The sequence below is a fragment of the Xyrauchen texanus genome, chromosome 12 (genome assembly GCF_025860055.1).
Source record: "Xyrauchen texanus isolate HMW12.3.18 chromosome 12, RBS_HiC_50CHRs, whole genome shotgun sequence".
Lineage (NCBI taxonomy): Eukaryota > Metazoa > Chordata > Actinopteri > Cypriniformes > Catostomidae > Xyrauchen > Xyrauchen texanus.
The window spans coordinates 14,377,099-14,401,462 of record NC_068287.1 but is presented as its reverse complement, the minus strand read 5'-3'; the positions used below and the strand labels follow the sequence as shown (position 1 = coordinate 14,401,462).

Genomic DNA, 24,364 nt, shown 5'->3' with positions numbered 1-24,364 from the left:
GATTGGCTGTAGAGTGATAAAAGCTAGATGTGATTAACACATTTTTTTCTGCATATACTAACACTTTGAAAACACCACCACAGTTGTCATAGTTACAAGTACCAGCCAAGGGCAAGCATTTACATGAACAAACTTCAAAAGCCTGATAAAAAATTTGAAGTTACTTGATATGAAGCTTATTTCTATGACAAGCATTCCAAGTCCTTTTTCGCAAAATGGCACAAATGTACCAAAAAAAAACCAAAAACTATTTACTTGAAATATGCCATGCAAATTTCCATACTATTCTATTAAATATTACATTACTAATAATATTAAATGATATTTAATTCTTTCTTTATTTTTTCTTGGTTTTCTTTATGTCTCATATCTTATATCAAGCCTGCTCCTCTCTCATATGGTTCTCTTCTAGTTAAGCAAGTGCACAGTTTTGATAAAGCTTTATTAGTGGCAAAATTGTCAGTGATGAAGGCATGGTTTAAAAAAAAAAAAGGAAAAAAAAACACAGGACAGTTTTAATATGGCCTTCAAAATACATGAACATTACATTTTATTGTACTTGAATAAACATACATACAGTATATGTCTAGAAAACATGATGTAGGGTATAGAACACCGTTTTCACTCTCTATTCCTATGTTCAGTTAACATCCCTTTTTCAGATTTTTGACATTCAGTGCAATCTCTGTGATCAAGTTATAGCCTATCGACATCAATGTTACATTTTTCAGTTCTGTTTGCTTTGTTTTATCTTCTCCATTCTCTGTAGCCATTTATCCAGTTAACTTTTCTATTGTTAACAAGCAACAGAACCCACAAGCTATTTTTCTGCTGATAAAGGTTGTTATAAATGCACCTTACACCACAAATGGACAATTTTGTATCAGTGTTTGATGTTTTATACAAAAACATACAGATGAGAAATAAACATGTTGGACAAGCTTACAGATGAAAGAACTGCTCCACCTCAGCTAAATGAATGTGAAACTTAAGTTTACGACTGTGTTGTTTGTGAGTGGGAACTGAAGTCTTCTTAATCACACTTTTCAAAAACAAAAATATATATTACAGTAACTGATTTTAGCTATAACACATATTATACATAAATTAAAAAAAAAATAAAAATTATATATATATATATAAAAAACAGTAATAATGTTTCATTTTCCATGGTACCACAAATTACTCACTAAATACCTACATGCTGTTTACAATCATTAATTAGTACATAATTGTGTAAATACTAGTTACCTAATTGTAATAGACACCACTGCAAATTATGAGCACAGAGAAATAGATGAATGCTTTTTCAAAATTAAAATACTACAATATACTGTACATACAGGCAAAAAACATTTAATTTGGTCTCTGAGTCAAAATCTGGGAGCGCTCCACAAATTGCTTCATTAAGCACATTTCTGAATTTTTTTTTTTTTTTTTGACAAGTTAATTTTATGTTTACGTTAACAGATTGAGAAAATATGAGATGTCCCACAATGGGAAATTGCGTATGTTGCCATATGACAACTCGGTGCTATAATGGGATTTCACTTATACATTTTCACTTTGGGAATTTTTAAATATGGTGGCATCTATTATATATATATATATATATATATATATATATATATATATATATATATATATATATATATATGCACAGTACTGTGCAAAAGTTTTAGGCACTGGTGAAAAATTTGCATAGTAAGGAAGTCTTAAAAATAAATGCCATAAATACTTATCATTTATCAATTAATGTCATGCAAAGTCCAGTAACATAAAAAAGCTAATTCAATATTTGTTGTGTCCACCTTTGCCTTCAAAACAGCCCCATTTCTCCTAGGTACACCTGGACACAGTTTTACTTGGTTGTTGGCAGATCAGATGTTCCAAGCTTCTTGGAGAATTTGCCACAGTTATTTTATTTATTTAGGCCATCTCAGTTGCTTCTGTCTCTTCATTTAAACCCAGACTGACTATGTTCAGTGGGGGGCTTTTTTATTAAAAATAACGCGTTAAAAAACTTAATGCAATGCCTCCGGATTGTAATAAGGAAGATTCCTGAGAAATGCAAGCTTGTAGTACCACCTGTGAAACTTCAGCTGTGTGGCAACGTGCAGTTTATACAGTGAAGAAAACAACCAGACAGCACAAAACAGACATTCATTACATTCTTGAGTTCAAAACACTTGATGGAGCACAAATCTGATCTTAGGGATCTCAAGATGTGTTCTAAGTATTAAACTATATTTAACTTGACACTGACCAAAACATTTTATATTTATGACTAGTGATGCACCGAAACCGAAAATTCAGGTTGTTATAATGTTATAATGTAATTGTTATACACATAGCAAATTGGACCGCTTTCTATTTAAGTAAAAGTGTCAGGTTTCTCTTCAAGAACAAAAGTTGCTCAGCTTTCTGGCAGGAGAGACGGTTCCTATTCTCATCAAGAACATGAGATGCTGCACTGAATAGTCTCTCTCTCTTTGCGCTGGTGCTTGGGCAGATAAATACCTGCGTGCAATCCGTGCAAGCAATGGAAAGCGATCTTTGTTCATGCACCAGAAGTCAAGAGGATTGTTGCGTTTGCGTGATATGAGCGTGAAGCGATCGTCTGTATTCCGCAACTGCTTTTGGGTCCATGAATAACGTATAACATGCGAGGAAGGGCACCCGGTGGACTTTCTGGTGCCCTCCTAGGGAGTTGGGAGCGGCAGTATATCCGTATAGGGAGTGGTGGTACAGCTTTGAAGTATTTCCACACCGCTGACGTCGGCCTTTGCTGGGTAGCACCGTGATTATATTAGATCGATCGAGAGTGAAACCTGAGCACTGAGGGGCAGGGAGGCATATATTTTCTGCCTTTTTTCTCTTTCGGCCAAAACAAAAAATGTCATTTTCGGCCAGAAATTTTCGGTGGCCAAAATTTCGGTGCATCCCTATTTATGACGCAACGCACCCGAGACGCTACACAAGCATGTCTGACGCTTGTTGAAATTGACGGGTCCTTAAACTAGCCCTCATTTATATAATAGCCTATTTAAAGATAACTATGTATAATTATTTCATCATTATATATTGATTTATTGTTATATGAGGGGCTTTCTCAGAAAATATTTGTATATGCGATTTAATTAATCGGGACATCATGTAATTAATTCGATTAAAAGTTTTAATTGATTGACAGCCCTAATATATATATATATATATATAATATATATATATATAAAAAATATTCAGATAATTAAAATGCATTACATTCTTGTGGCAGAAGAGTTAATCATTAATAAGACAATACAAAAAGTGTCTTTAGAATACAATGTATTGTTTACTACCATATTATTGATCATAAGACAATCATTGGCATACAGTTAACAGCTGTAACGTAAGTAGGAGGAGGCAGACGAGGTGTGCGGATCTAAACGCGGGTTTTATTGATTAAAAGTGAAAACAAGACAGACAGGAACAAAGGAAACATCCACAATGGGAGAAATGAAACCAAAACATGAAAACGTCCAGGGAACACGAACAGGGTGAACAGGGCAAAACATCAACTTCCAGACATCTACAAACAAGCATCCACATTCAACAACCGACAATGACTGGAGAACAAACAGGGTTTAAATACACAAGCACAATGATGACTAAACGACATGCAGGTGAGACCAATGAAGTGCATGGGCAGTGATGAGGGCAGGTAATTATGGGAAGTGTAGTTTATGAGAGGTGACACGAGAAACACGGGGCAGACAACCAGGGATCATAACAACAGCAATCCATTTCACAAGTGAATTTGTCAATCAGTTGGAGATTTATTATGAGGGCTTGTTTAAGGGCCCGTCAATTTACACCTGCGTCAGATATGCTTGTGTAGTGTCACATGTGCGTTGCATCATAAACATAAAATTTTTAGGACACTGTGTCATGTTAAATATAGTTTAATACTTGGAACACATCTTGAGATCCCCTAGTTTGCAAGAAAGTAATGTGTTTTCTTCACTGTATAAACTGCGCATTGCCACACAGCTGAAGTTTCACTTACTGCCCTCTGGAGTAAACAGGTGGTACTACAAGCTTGCATTTCTAAGGAATCTTCCTTATTACGGTCCGGGGGCATTGCGATTAACTGCGTGTACATTTTTTTTCACGTTATTTTTAATAAAATGAATCGCACTGAATTAACGCGTTAAATCAACAGCCCTAATATATATATATATATATATATATATATATATATATATATATATATATATATATATAATTATGCCTGATTGTACCACGTTTTTATGCGGATGTACCATTAGAGTTCAAAAAGGCATCATTTTGTGTTATAAGTAATCAGGAAAACACAAACGCACACACACACAAATATCAAATATTTAAGAAGCTAAATATCATCAATAAAAAGCTAACCTTTAAAATGAATACATTCATGTCGAAGATAATGATTTAAAATGTGTAAAATTGGTGGTGTCTTGTAACAAAGTGTTAGTACCCGAAAGCTCTTCTTTCCACATCTGTATCACCCCTGTATCAGATATTTAAAGCCATGAATATCTAGCCAGTAATTTAAAGATTAATATATAATAATCAAGTTTGTCATGGACTCCCTGAGTAGAAAGTCCCTCTTTGAGGCACACCTCTTGCAAGTCAATCAAATGACATAATTCTGGGAAGACATACTCTTATATACTGCACAAGATGCCAATAATGTTAATACCGCAGCTAACCCCAGGCCGACCGAAAGAATAACCCAGAACGTGGTGCGACCTGTAGGGAAAAAAAGTGGCATTAATTATTTTACAAATGGAAGAGTTCCCCTTCTGTCACTCACTCGACATTGTGTCGAATGTAGTGACACAAGGGGTCTTTCTTGAGAGCCTCGCGTACCTATGAACTTGAGAAAAGGCCAACGAGAAATTGGTAGACAGAATTTGCAAGTCCCGCCCCCGCACATACGGGTATAAAGGGAAGCGGGCGTGCATCTGTCAGTCAGATTTTTTCTTCAGAGCCGAGCGGTTGTGCAGCAGCAAGCTGAGTCTCACTACTGTTCCACTCACCTCTGTTGGCGAAGCACTGCTGCAGCGGCTTTCTCCTTCTCTGCACACTGTGCAGTCCACACCCCTGGGCGCTTCAACAGCGCTTCTCTCTAAAAGAGTGTTTCCTCCTAAAAGAGTTTGTTTCCCCTTGTGTCACTACATTCGACACAATGTCTCGTTCCCTCCATCAGGGAACGGAGGTTGCAATTTCTGTCTCTAAAGCCTCAGCTACAGAAGCGTGGCTCTTCTGCGGCTTTTACAAAACAAAAATAAAACACCGAACTGTTATTAGAATGCCAGCAACAGTCCTGGGGCTGCCTGGTAGGAACTTCAATCCAAGACTATTGTTGCTGCCTTATGATTAAATGCAAATTTGACTGATGCAAACTTGTTTGCAAAATAGCAAACTTACATTCTTTGTAAATTTAATGCATAAAAATATGTCTGACATTCCAAGTAGTTACAACTGCAGCACAGGGATCTTCAAACTGGGGCGGGGTAACTCCAGAAGGGAGATGGGCCAACTCAAAAAGGGGGCGAAACTTCCACACAGGGTTAGGGAAAGAATTAGGTTAGGGGCTCTGTATATGTTTGCTGGCAGTTTGGAGCACCTGCCCCTTTTTTCAGCCACATCCTTCTCTGACATTCAACAGAGACAAAATAAACGTGCAAAAGAACGTAGGACAAACGGACCATATTTCTATTCTTCTTCTATGTCTTGCATGCAGCCCATTTACACCACCAAATTCTTTTGAACATACTGTCTTCATTTATATTGACGTTGCTTGACAGGAAAGTCAATACTTATTAGGAAGCAGACGACGCAATAACCAGAGAAGATCCTCCGAATTAAATTGCACTTGACCAAACCCATTTATGCTTTGCGCGCACTATTTTACCAACCCACTAATGGCCAATGTATACTTTCTTTGTCCACGTTACTGTTTGAAACATGCACAGATTGCGTGATGCCCTATTTTGCCAACCCACTAAAGGCCAAACTATACTTTGGAGTGGTGGTGGAGTAGTGGCTAAAGCATAGGGCTGTGTCAGAAGGTCCTTGGTTCGAACCCCACGGCCACCACCATTGTGCCCTTGAGCAAGGCACTTAACTCCAAGTTGTTCCAGGGGGATTGTCCCTGTAATAATTGCACTGTAAGTCGCTTTGGATAAAAGCGTCTGCCAAATGCATAAATGTAAATGTAAATGTAAATGTACTTTGTTTGTCCACGTTACTGTTTGAAACATGCACAGATTGCGTGATGCCAATTTCATTATGAAAAAAGCAGTCATAGTTTGCATGCATCAAACGCATTCATATTTGCTCACGGTAAAAAGTGAATACTTTTAAAGGCCGAACGCTCGACAATGCACGAGAGAACTTGGAACGCAGAAAGAGCATTCCTGAACCATAACACCTAATATGTATCCACTGTAATAAATCAATGCTGTTTGTATACTTTGGACATTCCAAAATGAAGCTGACATCTTTCCAACTGTAATCGCGCATATTTAAGATGACATGTCCCTTCTCTTTCTGTAAAAAATAAACAACTAATCTAAGTAACCTGACCTGTAACACTCACCAGTTGAGGTTCACTCTACATCAATCAGCCACAACATTAGAACCACCAGCCTAATATTGTGTAGATCCTCCTCGTGCTGCCAAAACAGCACAAACCCGCATCTCAGAATAGCATTCTGATATAATATACTTCACACCACAATTGTACAGAACAGTTATCTGAGTTACCACAGACTTTGTCAGTTCGAAACAGTCTGGCTATTCTCTGTTGACCTCTCTCATCAACAAGGCATTCCCGTCCATAGAACCGCCGCTCACTGGATGTTTTTTGTATTTGGCACCATTCTGAGTAAATTCTAGAGACTGTTGTGTGTGACAATTCCAGGAGATCAGCAGTTACAGAAATACTCAAACCAGCCCATCTGACACCAACAATCATGCCACGCTCCAAATCACTGAGATCACATTTTTTTCCCTCCATTCTGATGGTTGATGTGTATGATATGTGAAGGTTGATAATCTCATGGATGATTGTTGGTGCCAGATGGGCTGGTTTGTGTATTTCTGTAACTGCTGATCTCCTGGAATTGTCACATACAAAAGTCTCTAGAATACTCAGAATGGTGCCAAAAACAAAAAACATCCAATGAGCGGCAGTTCTGTGGACGGGAATGCCTTGTTGGCAGGTGGTTTAATGTTATGGCTGATTGGTGTACAGAAGTCAGAAGTTTACATACATTAGGTTGAAGTCATTAAAACTCATATTTTAACCACCAGACAAATTTCATTTTAGCAAACTATAGTTTTGTCAAGTCGTTTAAAAATTGTTTACAGACAGATTGTTTCACTTTTAATTGACTATAACACATCAATGGGGTCAGAAGTTTACATAAGTTAACTGTGCCATTAAGCATCTTGGAAAATTCCAGAAAATGATGTCAAGCCTTTAGACAATTAAACACAGATTAGTCTGTTATTCTTTCGTAATTTACCTGTAGATTCGATAATGAACACTTTGCTGGATTCTCCTAGATAGTTTGTGGCAGTGCACGTGTAGTTTCCTGGAGTAAGTGTAGAGGATGGGAGCACTGAGGAGGTTTTCTTTTCTTGCAAATGTTCGGAGTGCCAAGTGTACGTAGGAGCTGGATTTGCCACCACTGTACAATCGAGTGAGACCTCATTGCTGTTTGTACTGATGATCTCCACAGAACTGGAGTGTTTTGGTTTATCTGAAGAAGGCAGATGAGACACACTTCTCAAATCAAAAATATGGCCATGTTATTTAATAATGTTATTAATGTTATTTAAATTTTTTACCCATCTTAGCCAATTCTTGATGTATTTTCCCATTCATAATTTCCATAGGGATTTCATAAAATACTGCCCCTGTAGGGAGTAGGTGCACTACGCAGACTGTGTAATATACACTCACCTAAAGGATTATTAGGAACACCTGTTCAATTTCTCATTAATGCAATTATCTAATCAACCAATCACATGGCAGTTGCTTCAATGCATTTAGGGGTGTGGTCCTGGTCAAGACAATCTCCTGAACTCCAAACTGAATGTCAGAATGGGTCAAGAAAGGTGATTTAAGCAATTTTGAGCGTGGCATGGTTGTTGGTGCCAGACGGGCCGGTCTGAGTATTTCACAATCTGCTCAGTTACTGGGATTTTCACGCACAACCATTTCTAGGGTTTACAAAGAATGGTGTGAAAAGGGAAAAACATCCAGTATGCGGCAGTCCTGTGGGCGAAAATGCCTTGTTGATGCTAGAGGTCAGAGGAGAATGGGCTGACTGATTCAAGCTGATAGAAGAGCAACTTTGCCTGAAATAACCACTCGTTACAACCGAGGTATGCAGCAAAGCATTTGTGAAGCCACAACACGCACAACCTTGAGGCGGGTGGGCTACAACAGCAGAAGACCCCACCGGGTACCACTCATCTCCACTACAAATAGGAAAAAGAGGCTACAATTTGCAAGAGCTCACCAAAATTGGACAGTTGAAGACTGGAAAAATGTTGCCTGGTCTGATGAGTCTCGATTTCTTTTGAGACATTCAGATGGTAGAGTCAGAATTTGGCGTAAACAGAATGAGAACATGGATCCATCATGCCTTGTTACCACTGTGCAGGCTGGTGGTGGTGGTGGTGGTGTAATGATGTTTTCTTGGCACACTTTAGGCCCCTTAGTGCCAATTGGGCATCGTTTAAATGCCACGGCCTACCTGAGCATTGTTTCTGACCATGTCCATCCCTTTATGGCCACCATGTACCCATCCTCTGATGGCTACTTCCAGCAGGATAATGCACCATGTCACAAAGCTCGAATCATTTCAAATTGGTTTCTTGAACATGACAATGAGTTCACTGTACTAAAATGGCCCCCACAGTCACCAGATCTCAACCCAATAGAGCATCTTTGGGATGTGGTAGAACGGGAGCTTCGTACCCTGGATGTGCATCCCACAAATCTTCATCAACTGCAAGATGCTATCCTATCAATATGGGCCAACATTTCTAAAGAATGCTTTCAGCACTTTGTTGAATCAATGCCACGTAGAATTAAGGCAGTTCTGAAGGTGAAAGGGGGTCAAACACAGTATTAGTATGGTGTTCCTAATAATCCTTTAGGTGAGTGTACATATAGGGAGCGGCAGTATCGGTCAGTAATACTACACTGAAGATGAATAATACCAAGAACTGTATTCAGATAGTCCCTTAACACATCCTTCACAGTTTTATCAAAAAAATGCTTTTTGAGTTATTAATAATAAAAAGTGTAAATGCTTTCTTATATGCTGAGATCTTTCCTAACACATGACTTATACAAATATATAATTGTTTTTATTTATTCGATTATTTATCTTATTTATCTATACATCTGTGTTGGTTTATATGTTGTTGTTTTTTTATTTAATAGATTTTTCTTCAGTACTTTATGACTCAGTGAAATATTCATACATTGTTGGATCTGTGTAATCTTATTGAACATTTATATTGAATCATCTGTTTTTTAATTAAACAAAATCCATAGTTTAATCAAACTACACAATGATGATTCTAAGACTTTATAGATAGTACAGAATAATTTTCTGTTAATGCTGATCTTCTGAAGCTGCTTTGAAACGATGAGTGTTGTGAAAGACACTATACAAATAAAAATGACTCGACTTGATCGTGAGTTTATCGGGAGAAATTGTAAATCGGGAATACATTTGTATCTTTTTACTTTTGTTTATCCTACATTTCTTTTAATTCATTTTAATATTTTATCTTTGTACTGTTTGTTTTTTATAGCCATGATTAATTTAACTTAAACTGAAATGTTGAATTCTATGTTTTTTATACGTCCAACTGTAAAGCACTTTGAGCTGCATTTTATGTATGAATGATGCTATAAAAATAAAATGTATTATTGTTATTACTAGTGGTCGACCGATATGGGATTTTTAATGGCCGATGCCGATATTGAGAAATCAATCTGGCCGATTGGCCGATATGAGGCCGATACAATACATGTGAATACAGTAAATGAGAGACAAAGAATACCAATCTAAACAATATTCATAAATTAATGACAAAATAGTATGTGCAATTCCAATTCCATCTCATAAATATACATTTATTTACACTATTAAGTTTAAACAGGTTGTTTACTTTAAGTATATTTAAATGCTGCTGTTCCGAGAATCTTTAGTTTCAGTTTCTGTGTTAGCACCCCCCCACCTACACAATGGTTGTCTATGTGCACTGGAACAATCATTCATAAAATGCATTAAACTTTAGTTTACAAAGACGTGAAACTCACCAAGTGGTCTGGGGTGTTCACTGATATGCTCACACAAAAATCGCTGCAAAAGATGCTTTCCAACAGGTTTTATCGTAGTTTTTGTCCGACTTCATTGACTTGACTTGGTACAAAAACTACGTTAAAACCTGTTGGAAAGCATCTTTTGCAGCGATTTTTGTGTGAGCATATCAGTGAACACCCCAGACCACTCGGTGAGTTTCACGTCTTTGTAAACTAAAGTACTAACACAGAAACCGAAAATTCTCGGAACAGCAGCATTTGTCCAAATTTCAATCTTAACCGTTCTATTTCATCAGAAACGATCTTAAAACAGGGCTTTAAGTGTAAAATACCAAACTAACCCTTTAAATAATAATGATTTATGTCTGTTTAGTTTTGCTTGTTTGTTTCTTTGAAACTTTGTAAGCCGTCACATGTATTTGCATGCTCGATTAGCATCAAATCCGACCGGAACATATGAAAAGGTATACTACACACAATATTACGCCAATCATGGATAATTAAATACAGCAGACAGAGATAGTGAATAACTTAATTCAGATTAAGGAATATTTTTTTTCTCAAACGTATTATTACTTACCAGACAGTGTTCTCTTCTCATCCACCTCACGCGATCACTGATCCGTAGTGCACGCGACCCAGCTTTTCAGTCCGTGGGAAAACAGCGTCTAGTTTAAACGTAATCGAGAACAGCGCGCGCGTATCTGAGGAACAGCCAGTCACGGGATTTTTGACTGTTTGTGAGGTTAAATGTTTTCTGTTTTGTTTAAATTTATTTGTCACATCTGTGACCCCCACTGGAGCTACCGCTGGGCTGCGGATCTGACATATCACAGTACTGTTTGAATAGACTTCGCTGCACACCGGAGTGTTTTTGTGTGTAACACAATGTAGCGTCAAGTTAGAAAGCGTATGCTGATTGGTCATTTACTGTGTCTGTCAGATGTCTGCTTCACTTCTGAGTGGCTTGTCTTACGGTGCTGGGCGGAGCAGAGCGAGCATATTCAGTTCATTCATGCTCGCTCTGCTCGCGCCAGTGGAAAAAAGCGCTAATGCACTGTCACAGACTGTTTTGAAATATATCGGCCAAACGGAAATATTTATCGGCCGATGCCGATATCTAAAAAATTCCCAATATCGGCCGATATATCGGTCGACCACTACATTTCACCAAATAGGGCTTGCACACACAGCGTGAGTCTCATCACACATTAATAGTGTTTAGCCTCCCATTAATGAAGAAGGATTACATCAAATGTAGATTGAAATGCAGGTTGCAAAACTGTCATATAACTCAAATAGTCTGCTCCTTTCTCGCTGATGCTTGTGTGCTAGTGAGCAGCTCTGCGTGATTTTGACAAATATATGATATAATATAAGAAATGTTTAAGATTCCACATGTTCGTGTTCAGTCATCAAATAAGCTAATTTGTGCACATTTCCTGTGTTAAGTCATTTTGTACAAAAGGACAGGTTTTCTTTCATTTAAGCACTTTCACAAGATGCTCTGTAAAAATTCACTCACAGGATTATTATTATATCATAATTATTGGGTTTTGCACAAATATTTCTGCTGATAATATAATTTGTAATTAAAAATAAACAATTCAATTAGAAAAATGCTAAATAGTATTAGGGGCTCGGCACTGACGTTGACCAGGAAAACAAAAAATGGCACTCCATGTCAAAAAGGTTGTCGACCCTGACATGTAGTGTAGTTCTTTATCATAAATTTGGCTATTAAACATGTTTTTTTTGTTAGTTTTTTAATGAAGAAGAAATAATGTGGACTGATGACTTATACCATTTGTAATACATAATGCATATACCACTGATTAACAACCTCTGAGCTCTGTCTTTAAAGGTTTATATGTTATCATTAAAAATCAATCAAAATGTATGGTATTTTTACTTCTGGCACCAGAATGATGCCATCTATTAGCAGCTGTTTTTAATACATACAGTGGATATAAAAAGTCTACACACCCCTGTTCAAATGCAAGGTTTTTGTGATGTAAAAGAATGAGATGAAGATAAATCATGTCAGAACTTTTTCCACTTTTAATGTGACCTATAATGTGAACAATTGAAAAACAAACTGAAATCTTTGTGGGGGGAAAAATTAAAATGAAAATCCATAATAACCTGGTTGTATAAGTGTGCACACCCTCTTATAACTAGGGATGTGGCTGTGTTCAGAATTAACCAATTACATTCAAACTCATGTTAAATAGAAGTCATTACACACCTGCCATCATTTAAAGTGACTCTGATTAATCACAAATAAAGTTCAGCTGTTCTAGTAGGACTTTCCTGTCATTTTCTTAGTTGCATCTCAGAGCAAAAGCCATGGTCTGCAGAGAGCTTCCAAAGCATCAGAGGGATCTCATTGTTGAAAGATATCAGTCAGAAGAAGGGTACAAAAGAATTTCCGAAGCATTAGATCAGGGGTGGCCAACCAGTCAGAGACCAAGAGCCAAATGTTTTAATCTGTTACCGCAAAGAGCCACATCACACACATGGGCACACATGAACATCAACCCATCCCTTCCTCACACACACACACACACACACACACACACACACACACACACACACACCTGCTCAGCCATATTTATTGTAAATGACACACACACACACACACACACACACAGACACAGACACAGACCTCTGCTCAGACAGATTTATTGTAAATGAAACACACACCAACATGATAATAGCAGAAACTGACTCCTACTCTACTACAACCACAGGCCAGTCATTTTCAACAATGAGCATTGTGAGCACTGTCTCACACACACAAACTCTCAGTTCAACCAAAACTAAAATAAATTGAAAAAAAATAATAAAATAAAATTATTTACTACGGCTTTTTTCTTTTACTATGCATGTTGCTTAGTGGGACTTCTGACATTCCTTGCCTTGAACAATCCTCCTCAAATCTGGATTATATTCTGTGGTTGCCACTCGAAGCAATTCTTTCACATGGGTGTCAGTCAGAACAGATCGATGCTTTGATTTCACGTGTTTCAGGGTAGAAAATACAGACTCGCAGACATATGTTGACCCAAACATTGACGGTATCTTAAGCGCAGCCCGTTTGACATTGGGGTATTTTTCCATTGGCACTCTTTTCCAGAACTCAACGGTCCCTTCCATTAAAGCAGGTTTCAGTTGATCCTCCTCACAAAGATCGATCATCTCTAACTCAGCCGCAGCCTCATCTGTGACTAGCGGGGCTTTCAAACAGTCCGTCTCGGCATTAAATGGGTCGACGAGGAACGTAATCTGTGACCTTTTCAGTTGTAGATCACGGAACCGGTCCAAAAGCTTTCTTGCAAGTTTTCAACTAGAGTAGCATATTTGTTTCTTTGTTTATTCAGGGCGGCGCTGGTGGCTTTTAGCAGAGTGGGAAAATGCGTTAAATCTCCCTTTTGAATATGCTCTTGAACAGCTTCAGTTTGTTGACAAACGCAAACACACTTTGAACCAGGTCAGGCAGCATTTTTAACTTACCCTGCAAGGTCAGGTTCAGTCTGTCCAAGTGACACAGCATGTCGACCAAAAAGGCCAGATCCATAATCCACTCGAGGTCCGAGAGCTCGGGATAGTTCTTGTCCTTCTCTTCCATGAACAGTTTCACAGCATCCAAAAGCTGAAAGAAGCGAGAGAGTACCTTGCCTTTTGACAGCCACCTCACAGTGCAGTGCAGTGGCAAGTCACCTGGAAGCCCTTGGTCCAGCTCAGCGATGAGATTCTTGAATTGCCGGTGGTTCAGCGCATGTGTGCGGATGTAGTTTACAATTTCCATCACAGGCTTCATGACGTTGTCTAAATTCAATGATTTAGACACGAGTTGCTCCCTGTGGATGATGCAGTGGAAATTCCAAAAGTCGGGAAATGTTTGGTCAGCTTTGCACAGCCCCACAAGTCCGTTCACAGATCCGATCATTGCTGGCGCTCCATCCGTGGCTATTGCTGTTAGTTTTGGAATGGGCAGATTTGCTTTCACAAATGCAGCCATCATTGTTTCTTTCACATCTATGCCACGGGGTCTGTCTTTTAATGGCACAATATCAAGGAGTTCTTCTTTGATCAAACAATAGTTTGACACAGACCTTGCAAATATTGCCAACTGAGGCTTGTCTTGTATGTCACAACTCTCATCCAATGCGACACTAAAATACTCGCAAGCTTGAAGGTCAGAGTGTAACTGTGATTCAATAGCTGTGTTAATGTCCGATATTCTGTGTTCAACAGTGTGGCGGGACAGTTGGACGTCTGATACCATTCGTTTTAGTTTGTCGTTTTCAGGAGACAAGATTTCAACAACATCACCGAGGCATTTTTTGATGAACTCCCCTTCATTGTACGGCTTTTTAGCTCATGCAATGTTCCAAGCCAGTTGATATGATGCAAGCGTTACAGTCTCTGAGTGCTTCGTAATTTTTTGGAAAAACTGTATCTGCTTTTCTGCCTGACTTTTCAAAGTGACCAACTTGTGCTTACGAAGTTCACTCCCTTTTGGGAATTCCTGGTCGATGTTAGCATGGAGTGAGCTGAAGTGGCGCTGAAGATTTGAAGCTTTGAAATGCGCTAATGACACCTGACATATAAGGCAGAATGGCTTGCCATTACGTTCAACAAAAAAATATAAACTCTCCCACTCTGTTAAAAACATCCTGTGTTCATCTTCATATTTTCGTTTTGCTGTGCATTTTTTCCCTGCCATTTTCAGAGCGAACTTGACACAAATTGTTTACTCAAATGATCTTGCTCCTACTGGGAAACTGAGGTATTTTCATCCCACGCACAAGCAATTTTGATGAAAATAGTACCGTATCTCAAGCGAAGTGATGAAAAAAAAAAAATAAAAAAATTGATATGAACGTAGGCTAAGAGCCGCATGAAACCGGGCAAAGAGCCGCATTCGGCTCGGGAGCCGCGGGTTGGCCAGGCCTGCATTAGATATACCATGGAACACAGTGGAGAAAATATGGCACAACAGAGACATTACCAAGAACTGGATATCCCTCCAAAATTTATGAAAAGACGAGAAGAAAACTGGTCAGGGAGGCTTCCAAGAGGCCTACAGCAACATTAAAGGAACTGCAGGAATTTCTGGCAAGTACTGGCTGTGTGCTACATGTGACAACAATCTCCCGTATTCTTCATATTAGTGTTGTCAAGGTACCAAAATTTCAGTAGTCGGTACCAATACCAGTGAAATTTCACGGTACTCGATACCATTTTCGGTACCAAAGCAAAACAAAAAAACAGGTTTCTAAACAACACTCTTTTAATAACTAAGTCTACAAAACATTACCAGCAGAACTAAGAACAAAAATGTGCCATTGAGCAACACTTTAATTTAAATATATTGTTTTTTAATTATAATAAAACTGAACAATGTATGCTTAAATTATTTTTGAACACTTATATAAGATTTGCTTCAACGTTTGCAACTTTTAATTAAATTTTTTACCAAGTACTAAAAAACAAAACCTAAATAATCAAGCATACAATAGAATGAATAAAAAAACAATTTCCAAACTAATGTGCAAAGTGCTCTCTTATTAATAAAGCTGCATATTGCTATTTTTCTTCATGATAAGAAATGCGTAGTGACATATAAATAAATATTATGATTAAATAAGTCGCGAGCAGTCGTGTTCTAGTCGTGTGGAGGCATTTAGCGTCCACGCTCGAGGGATGATGTCCCCGAGGCAGAGTCTCTCTCAGCCGGTGCAGTTTCAATCTCTCCCCTTAGATCGGGACATTCACGCAACTCATAGAAGAGGCACCGACCACACAGAGAAATGCCAGTTTCTGAGTTTATAGTTATTAACATGATCTGCTTCTGTATTATTTGAACTTTAATAAAGCTATAACGCATTACATTTGACTGCATTTAAGATGTAACACCGGGATGTTTCCTTTAAAGAGCTCCGCCTCCGCTTATTTCACAATGGTACATGCTTCTGAATGTACTTTTTTTTAATCATTCACTAATAATTTGGGATCTACATAATATAAACTATGAAAATTTAAACTCACCTGCTTTATTTGCTTGAATAAATCCGGGTGTCTGTCTTTCATGTGCTTTATTAAGTTTGATGTGTTTCCTCTAGTCAGAAAATTGCGAAAGCAGCGTTTACAAATAGGTTTTTGCTGATCTATGATGTTTCCCTTTTCATCAGCCTCAAATTACCTGGCTTTTTGTTTTTTTTTTCATTTCGACAAGATTCAGTTGAGGCTCCGCAGCAGCAGCTTTTAAATTCTGGTATCGTAAATACTTTTTTGTTTGAGTACCAACTTGGTACCTGGGTACCGGTATTTTTGACAACACTACTTCATATGAATGGGCTATGGGGTAGGGTGGCAAGACGGAAGCCTTTTCTTACAAAGAAAAACATCCAAGCCTGGCTGAAGTTTGCAAAACAAACATCAAGTCTCCCAAAAGCACGTGGGAAAATGTGTTATGGTTTGATGAAACCAAGGTTGAACTTTTGGGCCATAATTCCAAAAGGTATGTTTGGCGCAAAAACAACACTGCACATCACCCAAAGAACACATACCCACAGTGAAGCATGGTGGTGGCAGCATCATGCTTTGGGGCTGTTTTTTTTCAGCTGGAACCGGGGCCTTAGTTAGGGTGGAGGGAATTATGAACAGTTCTAAATACCAGGCAATTTTGGCACAAAACCTTCAGGCGTCCGTTAGAAAGCTGAAGATGAAGTGCACACATTCAAATCCACAAAAGCATGGCTTCACCAGAAGAAGATTAACGTTTTGGAATAGCCCAGCCAGAGCCCAGACCTGAATCCAATTGAACATCTGTGGGGTGATCTGAACAGGGCTGTGCACAGGAGATGTCCTCGCAATCTGACAGATTTGGAGCACTTTTGCAAAGAAGAGTGGGCAAATATTGCCACGTCAAGATGTGCCATGCTAATAGACTCCTACCCAAAAAGACTGAGTGCTGTAATAAAATCAAACGGTGCTTCAACAAAGTATTAGTTTAAGGGTGTGCACACTTATGCAACCAGGTTATTGTGAGTTTTTTATTTTTTATTTTTCTCCCTTAAAGATTTCAGTTTGTTTTTCAATTGAATTGTTCACATTATAGGTCACATTAAAGATGGAAAAAGTTCTGACATGATTTATCTTTGTCTCATTCTTTTACATCACAAAAACCTGGCATTTTAACAGGGGTATGTAGACTTTTTATATCCACTGTATGTATTAAAAACAGCTGCTATTCGAGTGAATCAGTTTTGAGTGAACTATCCGTTTAAGAGGTGTGGTTACATAGAACTCTTAAAGAGATAGTTTACCCAAAAAAGAAAATTCAGTTTTACTGCAATCTTTTTCCATAAAATGAAAGTGAATGGTGACTGATGCTATCATTCTGCCCAGCATCTACTTTGTGTTCCATTGAAGAAAAAGGTCACATGTGTTTGAGACAACATGAGGCTGACTTAATGATGACAGAATTTTCTTTTTGAAGTCAATACCTGAACCACTGCATGTGGTATGAAGTATGACAGCTGCCCATTTTAAAATCACTTTAGCCCAAAATTTGTGGTAATGATACAGATTACCACAGACCTAAGGCATAGCTACAACCCGTCAGGCTTCGGCGTTGGTTATGCCGTATCCTGAAGCGCACCTCTTCAAAAATGTAACTGGGTGTCACGCCGACTCGGACCACAAAAGCTGTGATTGGTCCGCTTTGTATCCAGAGACTGCCTCCAGGATAATAACAAAGTTATCTGAGGTAATATCGCAATTTTCCTAAATTAATATCATCATATTAAATTGTATTTGGACTCAGAACCATTAAAGCAATCGTCTCAATGGGGAGCATCAGCTGTTTTTATGTTCTGTTTGTGTTTCATGAAGTTTCAAGCAAAACACAACAACAGATATCTGTTAACAGCTTATAAACTCTAAAAGTATTTTTTCTCAGGGCTTTTACTTGATATTAATTTGATATGTGAGTGAAATAATACGTGTTGTATTCTATTAGCCAACTTTGAACGTGAATGATTTGAATGTATGTTTGACAGTATTGTGTTCAGTAAATAACCATATTTCATAAGTTCTAATTGTCAGATAATTAAACAGCACCTGGTAAGAGTTGGTTATATTGACTATATACATTGTAAAGTCTTTAGTGCTCGCCAAGCGAACGGTTATTTATTAATTTGATGATTTCGCTTTCAACAAGGAACGTTACAAATATGGCAAAACAATATTTATTATTATTTAAGCAACTCAAGAGCAAGCATAGAGTATTTTTCTTATTTATTTGCTTCCTGCAATGCACGCAACATGTATAATAAATAATATGTGTGTGCCTACATTTCAACATGTTCACATCCTTTAAACTTGTTTTTAATGCTACAATACTTTTAATAAATACTTTATGAATGTATAATTAGCATTTTGGCTGTGTAATCACAGAACGATGCAAAACTATAAATACAAACCAACGCACTGGCCACTACGCAGAGCCTATGCCGTAGGTTCAACACAGAAATATAAATCATCCTTTAGTGTTAGTTTAAACTCTCCAGACTCTCACTAGACAACTCTCTGTTGAGCAATAATTAGACTTACAATGAACTGTAATGTCAAGAGGTTTTGATGTCACTGTAGGAGGAGTTTGAGGTCCGTCTGGTCCCAGTTCCAGTTCTGCTTCACACCTGTACTGAACTCCATCATCCGCTTTGTTTGCAGTGATCAAGAGTGTTGCAGATTCACTCACTGGAGTCTTGGTGGTGTCACTGAAGGTGGTGCGATTCAACTGAGTCTCTCCTTTGAACCATTTCACCCTTAGACTTTTAACAGGAGCCACATCCTGAATGTCACACTGGAGCTTGTAATGTTCGCCCTCAATCATTGGTCCTGTGTGATCCACTGTGCTGATGGACACACTGTCTGGAGTCTCTGTGAAGGAACATTTACACAACCTGATTCTCTACATCAATGAAAGTATATTCTTTTTAAAATATCAGAGAAAAGAAAGAAAAAACTATAATACATAGAAACTCACTGTACATAGTGATTGGGAGACGTGATGTACATTGTTTTCCATTATCATAGTTGATGTAGCAGAATACACCTTTTTCCCATAGTCTCAGGTTTTGTACATTCCAGGTGACCAGACTGTCGTTGATAGTGGATACTACTCCCTCAGCCCTTTCCCATCCCATCCCTTCATGAGTGACAGTAGCACTACAGTTAACTGAGACAGGACTGTTGTACTTCACGACAAGTCTCGGTGGGTTGAACTGAACAGGGCATTCTGCATCTGTAAACAGATTGAAGAGTGGGCCATGACTTAAAATCAAGTATATTGAATATCGGCATTCTAGCACCATTTATTTGACAGAAAAAAAAACAGATAAAACCAGCTATCGCAAACACACACAAGTCTGGTCAGAATGAAGTTACTTATAAAGTTTGACAAACAACGCGAAACACAGGTTGTTTTTTGCTTGTTGTAAAAGACCATCAGTCAATGAAAGATTATAAACATATCTATACTTATTATCTTGGCAACAAATTAAAAGCTTTCCTGCTACAGTATGATGGTGACATTTGGCAAAGTGAATACATGTTAAGTGGACCAACCCTAAAAAATATGGTGTACTTATATAACAGACCACATTCTTAATGCTCATATAACACATAACCATAAGGGTAACACTTGAGTGTACATTAAAGCTTGATACAGTAATTCATTGACATTCAAATTCTGCTCACAGAAAACAACAGCAACACTCATTCATTTGACAAAGTTAAAATGTAAAACTTATTTCTTCTCGTACTAGAATGATTGCGCTTCGTTTATCTGACGAATGGAAACGGGAATAAGGTAAATTTACAAACCTGAGTTCATCTGTACAACTGCTGATAGATAAACAAGTCCAAGCAAACACAGAAGCATCTTGTCGACCGGACAAGAAACCGTGTGCGGTTCCGCGAACAACACCCCACTCAAATTAAAACAGCACCCGATATATTCAAATGGGAGGCTCCCAAACACAAGACGTGTTGAATGCGAGAAGCCAGACAACGCCAGTGGCAGGCAAAGAATGAGTCGCCTTTATGAGTTTTACTTTCGCTTACTTAAAAAATCTGAGCCTATAAAAATGGGAGCTAACTTGTTTTTACTAACATAATTACATGAGCGAGATGTTTATTAACGAGATGATGAATGAGTCGTCAATTTCGATGTTAAGTCAAAATTCACTATTAGGTCGTTATTTTACTGAAAATAAAACTAGCGACTAGCCTTTTTCATATAAAAAATTACGTCACCGCAAGCATGGCTAATCTACTTCCGCTACGCTTTACGGCTATTGTATACATTGCCTCGAATAACGCGTCTTGCCTCTTCTGCATGGTCTGTTTTCCAACGAGACACAATATAATGTACTCAAAAATTATTTATCATCTTTTCCCAACTGATTCGGCTACTCAGACTGCAGTCTCTTTTGAGTTTATGTGCTTAAAGGCAGCGCTGGTGTGATTTCTTCTTCAGCTCCAGTTTCATCATATATGAGAGTCATCGCCCGCCATATCACGAGAAATTAATTCTATATTAGCCTACAATTCACTATGTCTCATTGAACCTCGATCGTATTAAACTCCCAGAAATGTTAAATACTGTACACTCACCTAAAGGATTATTAGGAACACCATACTAATACTGTGTTTGACCCCCTTTCGCCTTCAGAACTGCCTTAATTCTACGTGGCATTGATTCAACAAGGTGCTGAAAGCATTCTTTAGAAATGTTGGCCCATATTGATAGGATAGCATCTTGCAGTTGATGGAGATTTGTGGGATGCACATCCAGGGCACGAAGCTCCCTTTCCACCACATCCCAAAGATGCTCTATTGGGTTAAGATCTGGTGACTGTGGGGGCCATTTTAGTACAGTGAACTCATTGTCATGTTCAAGAAACCAATTGGAAATGATTCGAGCTTTGTGACATGGTGCATTATCCTGCTGGAAGTAGCCATCAGAGAATGGGTACATGGTGGCCATAAAGGGATGGACATGGTCAGAAACAATGCTCAGGTAGGGCGTGGCATTTAAACGATGCCCAATTGGCACTAAGGGGCCTAAAGTGTGCCAAGAAAACATCCCCCACACCATTACACCTCATGAAGGGATGGGTGGTAACAAGGCATGATGGATCCATGTTCTCATTCTGTTTACGCCAAATTCTGACTCTACCATCTGAATGTCTCAACAGAAATCGAGACTCATCAGACCAGGCAACATTTTTCCAGTCTTCAACTGTCCAATTTTTGTGAGCTTTTGCAAATTGTAGCCTCTTTTTCCTATTTGTAGTGGAGATGAGTGGTACCCTGTGAGGTCTTTTGCTGTTGTAGCCCATCCGCCTCAAGGTTGTGCGTGTTGTGGCTTCACAAATGCTTTGCTGCATACCTCGGTTGTAACGAGTGGTTATTTCAGGCAAAGTTGCTCTTCTATCAGCTTGAATCAGTCGGCCCATTCTCCTCTGACCTCTAGCATCAACAAGGCATTTTCGCCCACAGGACTGCCGCATACTGGATGTTTTTCCCTTTTCACACCATTCTTTGTAAACCCTAGAAATGGTTGTGGGTGAAAATCCCAGTAACTGAACAGATTGTGAAATACTCAGACCGGCCCATCTGGCACCAACAACCATGCCACGCTCAAAATTGCTTAAATCACCTTTCTTTCCCATTCTGACATTCAGTTTGGAGTTCAGGAGATTGTCTTGACCAGGACCACACCCCTAAATGCATTGAAGCAACTGCCATGTGATTGGTTGATTAGATAATTGCATTAATGAGAAATTGAACAGGTGTTCCTAATAATCCTTTAGGTGAGTGTATGTATAACCAAAATAATGAACCAAGTCACCCTGTCTAATTTGTTGACCTATGTTCATACATTTTATATATTATACACAATGTACATTAACCTCACCATCCCAGTAACAGAGCAGCAGAGAGCAACAATGAACAATGCATTTTATACTGATTATAACAACATTAATGTGTGCAAAGTAAGCACTACAACATCGGATATTACAACACGGATTTACATAGTAAGAACATTAGCTACATGCCTTTTAAATTTTTTTAGAAACTATAAATTTCACTTCTTGATTTGGAAAATTATAATTTCATTTATTGATATTTAAAAAAGATTTTTGAAAATGAAAAAATTCAACCAAAAAATATTTCTAAATTCAAATTACACTTTTACGATATATATATATATATATATATATACATATATATATAATCAAAATAACGGGGAAAAAACATTCCAAATCCAAACATTTTACTCTCTCCTTCTTCCACTGGCCCTTTTCCAGTGACTTAAACATAACAATAAAAATTATAATAATAATAGAAAAAGAAATATATATCATAAGTTTTTGATTCAACAAACAGCGATTGTCAGGGACATAATCTGATGTTCTGTACTATTAGAATTTGGACACAAACTTTGTTACCTCCTGCTGGTGAAATGTAGCTACACATTGCAAATGCTGGAACTGAGTTTAGACTTTGTGCTGAATTTGGTATTAAAACGTCTTAGCGCGACGACCAAATTCTTTGGAAAATAGTGAATTGCGCTTTGCGACATTTAATGTACATTTACTACACCCACAGTAGAGCAAACACTCCCACCCACCCCCATTTGCGCTCTCACAAAATCTGGATAAGATGTTGCACATGGTCATAGTGTGTTGTGCTGCACTTTGCGCACTCGCGAAAATAGAGCCCATATTGTTCATATTAATGATATTGTTAGTTCATGATACCTAATGCATTAACTAATGTTAACCTTATAAAAGCTGTTTTATTCTACATGGAGAGGGTCCACGGTATTTGACACTTTCACTCATTGATTAAATTAATCATGACCAAGTGTGAAAACGTCTAGGTTACGGATGTAACCTCCGTTCCCTGATGGAGGGAACGAGACGTTGTGTCGAAGAAGCAACACTAGGGGTCTCTCTTTAGCACCGAATATACCTCTGACCTATGAAAAAAGGCCAATGAGAAGTTGGCAGACAAAATTGCATGTCCTGCCCCCGGACATATGGGTATAAAGGCGGGGAAATGCGTCTGTTTCATTCAGGATTTTTCTGAGGAGCCTGAAATAGGCTCAGCGACGTGGCCGGGAGGACACAATGTCTCGTTCCCTCCATCAGGGAACGGAGGTTACATCCGTAATCTAGATGTTCCCCGTCTGTCGCTCACTTCGACGTTGTGTCGAAGAAGTGACACTAGGGGTCCAATTTAATGAGTCGTGTACGTGTATTGCTGACACAGGAGCGGGCAGGTACTTGACGTGCCAAAACGACCAGCTGTTTCAGACTGCACGTACCCTTCCCCAATGCCCCATAAAGTCGTCGGAAACCCTTATAGTTACCCTAGACAGGGGAACAAAGTGACGATTGCCAACATGGGTACGGGTGGAGCCTAGCCGGGCCTCTTTTCTCTCTATGTTTCTCGCATAGACCTGAACGGCTGGGGCCCTTACACGCATCGTGGGTAGGGGGTCTTACCCAGTTTCCTATTCTTTCAGGGGAGGAAAGACCCTGCGGAGACCACACTCGCCCAGAGAGGGGGAGGTCAAAGTGGCGAAATACACCACATGGGCTTTTAGGTCACATATGGGAAGTGGCGCGGTGGTAGATCCCGCCTCTTCAGAGGGAGGAGTTGCTACAGACACGGTGACCGGGGGCAGTGGGAACTGCCCAAGTGAGACGCGGGTCCACTCATAAGGAGACCGGGTGGGCCAATAGGGAGCCACTAGAGTGACTTGTTCCTCGTCCTCCCTGACCTTGCATAGCACCTGTGCAAGAAGACTCACTGGGGGAAATACGTACTTGCGCAGCCCCGCGGGCCAGCTGTGTGCCTGTGCGTCTGCCCCGAGGGGAGCCTCTG

The 24,364-nt window shown here is 38.8% G+C and overlaps 1 protein-coding gene across 1 annotated transcript in view; it reads right to left on the bottom strand.

Moving 5' to 3' along the window:
* LOC127652294 (hemicentin-2-like) overlaps window positions 1-24,364 on the bottom strand; it is a 77,634-nt gene that overhangs the window by 34,862 nt on the left and 18,408 nt on the right. Inside the window, exons 8-12 of the mRNA XM_052138434.1 lie at window positions 20,715-20,806; window positions 20,288-20,502; window positions 19,449-19,706; window positions 19,013-19,342; window positions 7,563-7,799 (exon numbers count right to left, since the gene is read on the bottom strand). Coding sequence (XP_051994394.1) covers window positions 7,563-7,799; window positions 19,013-19,342; window positions 19,449-19,706; window positions 20,288-20,502; window positions 20,715-20,806 — 1,132 coding nt within the window. The remainder of the gene's footprint in view (window positions 1-7,562; window positions 7,800-19,012; window positions 19,343-19,448; window positions 19,707-20,287; window positions 20,503-20,714; window positions 20,807-24,364) is intronic.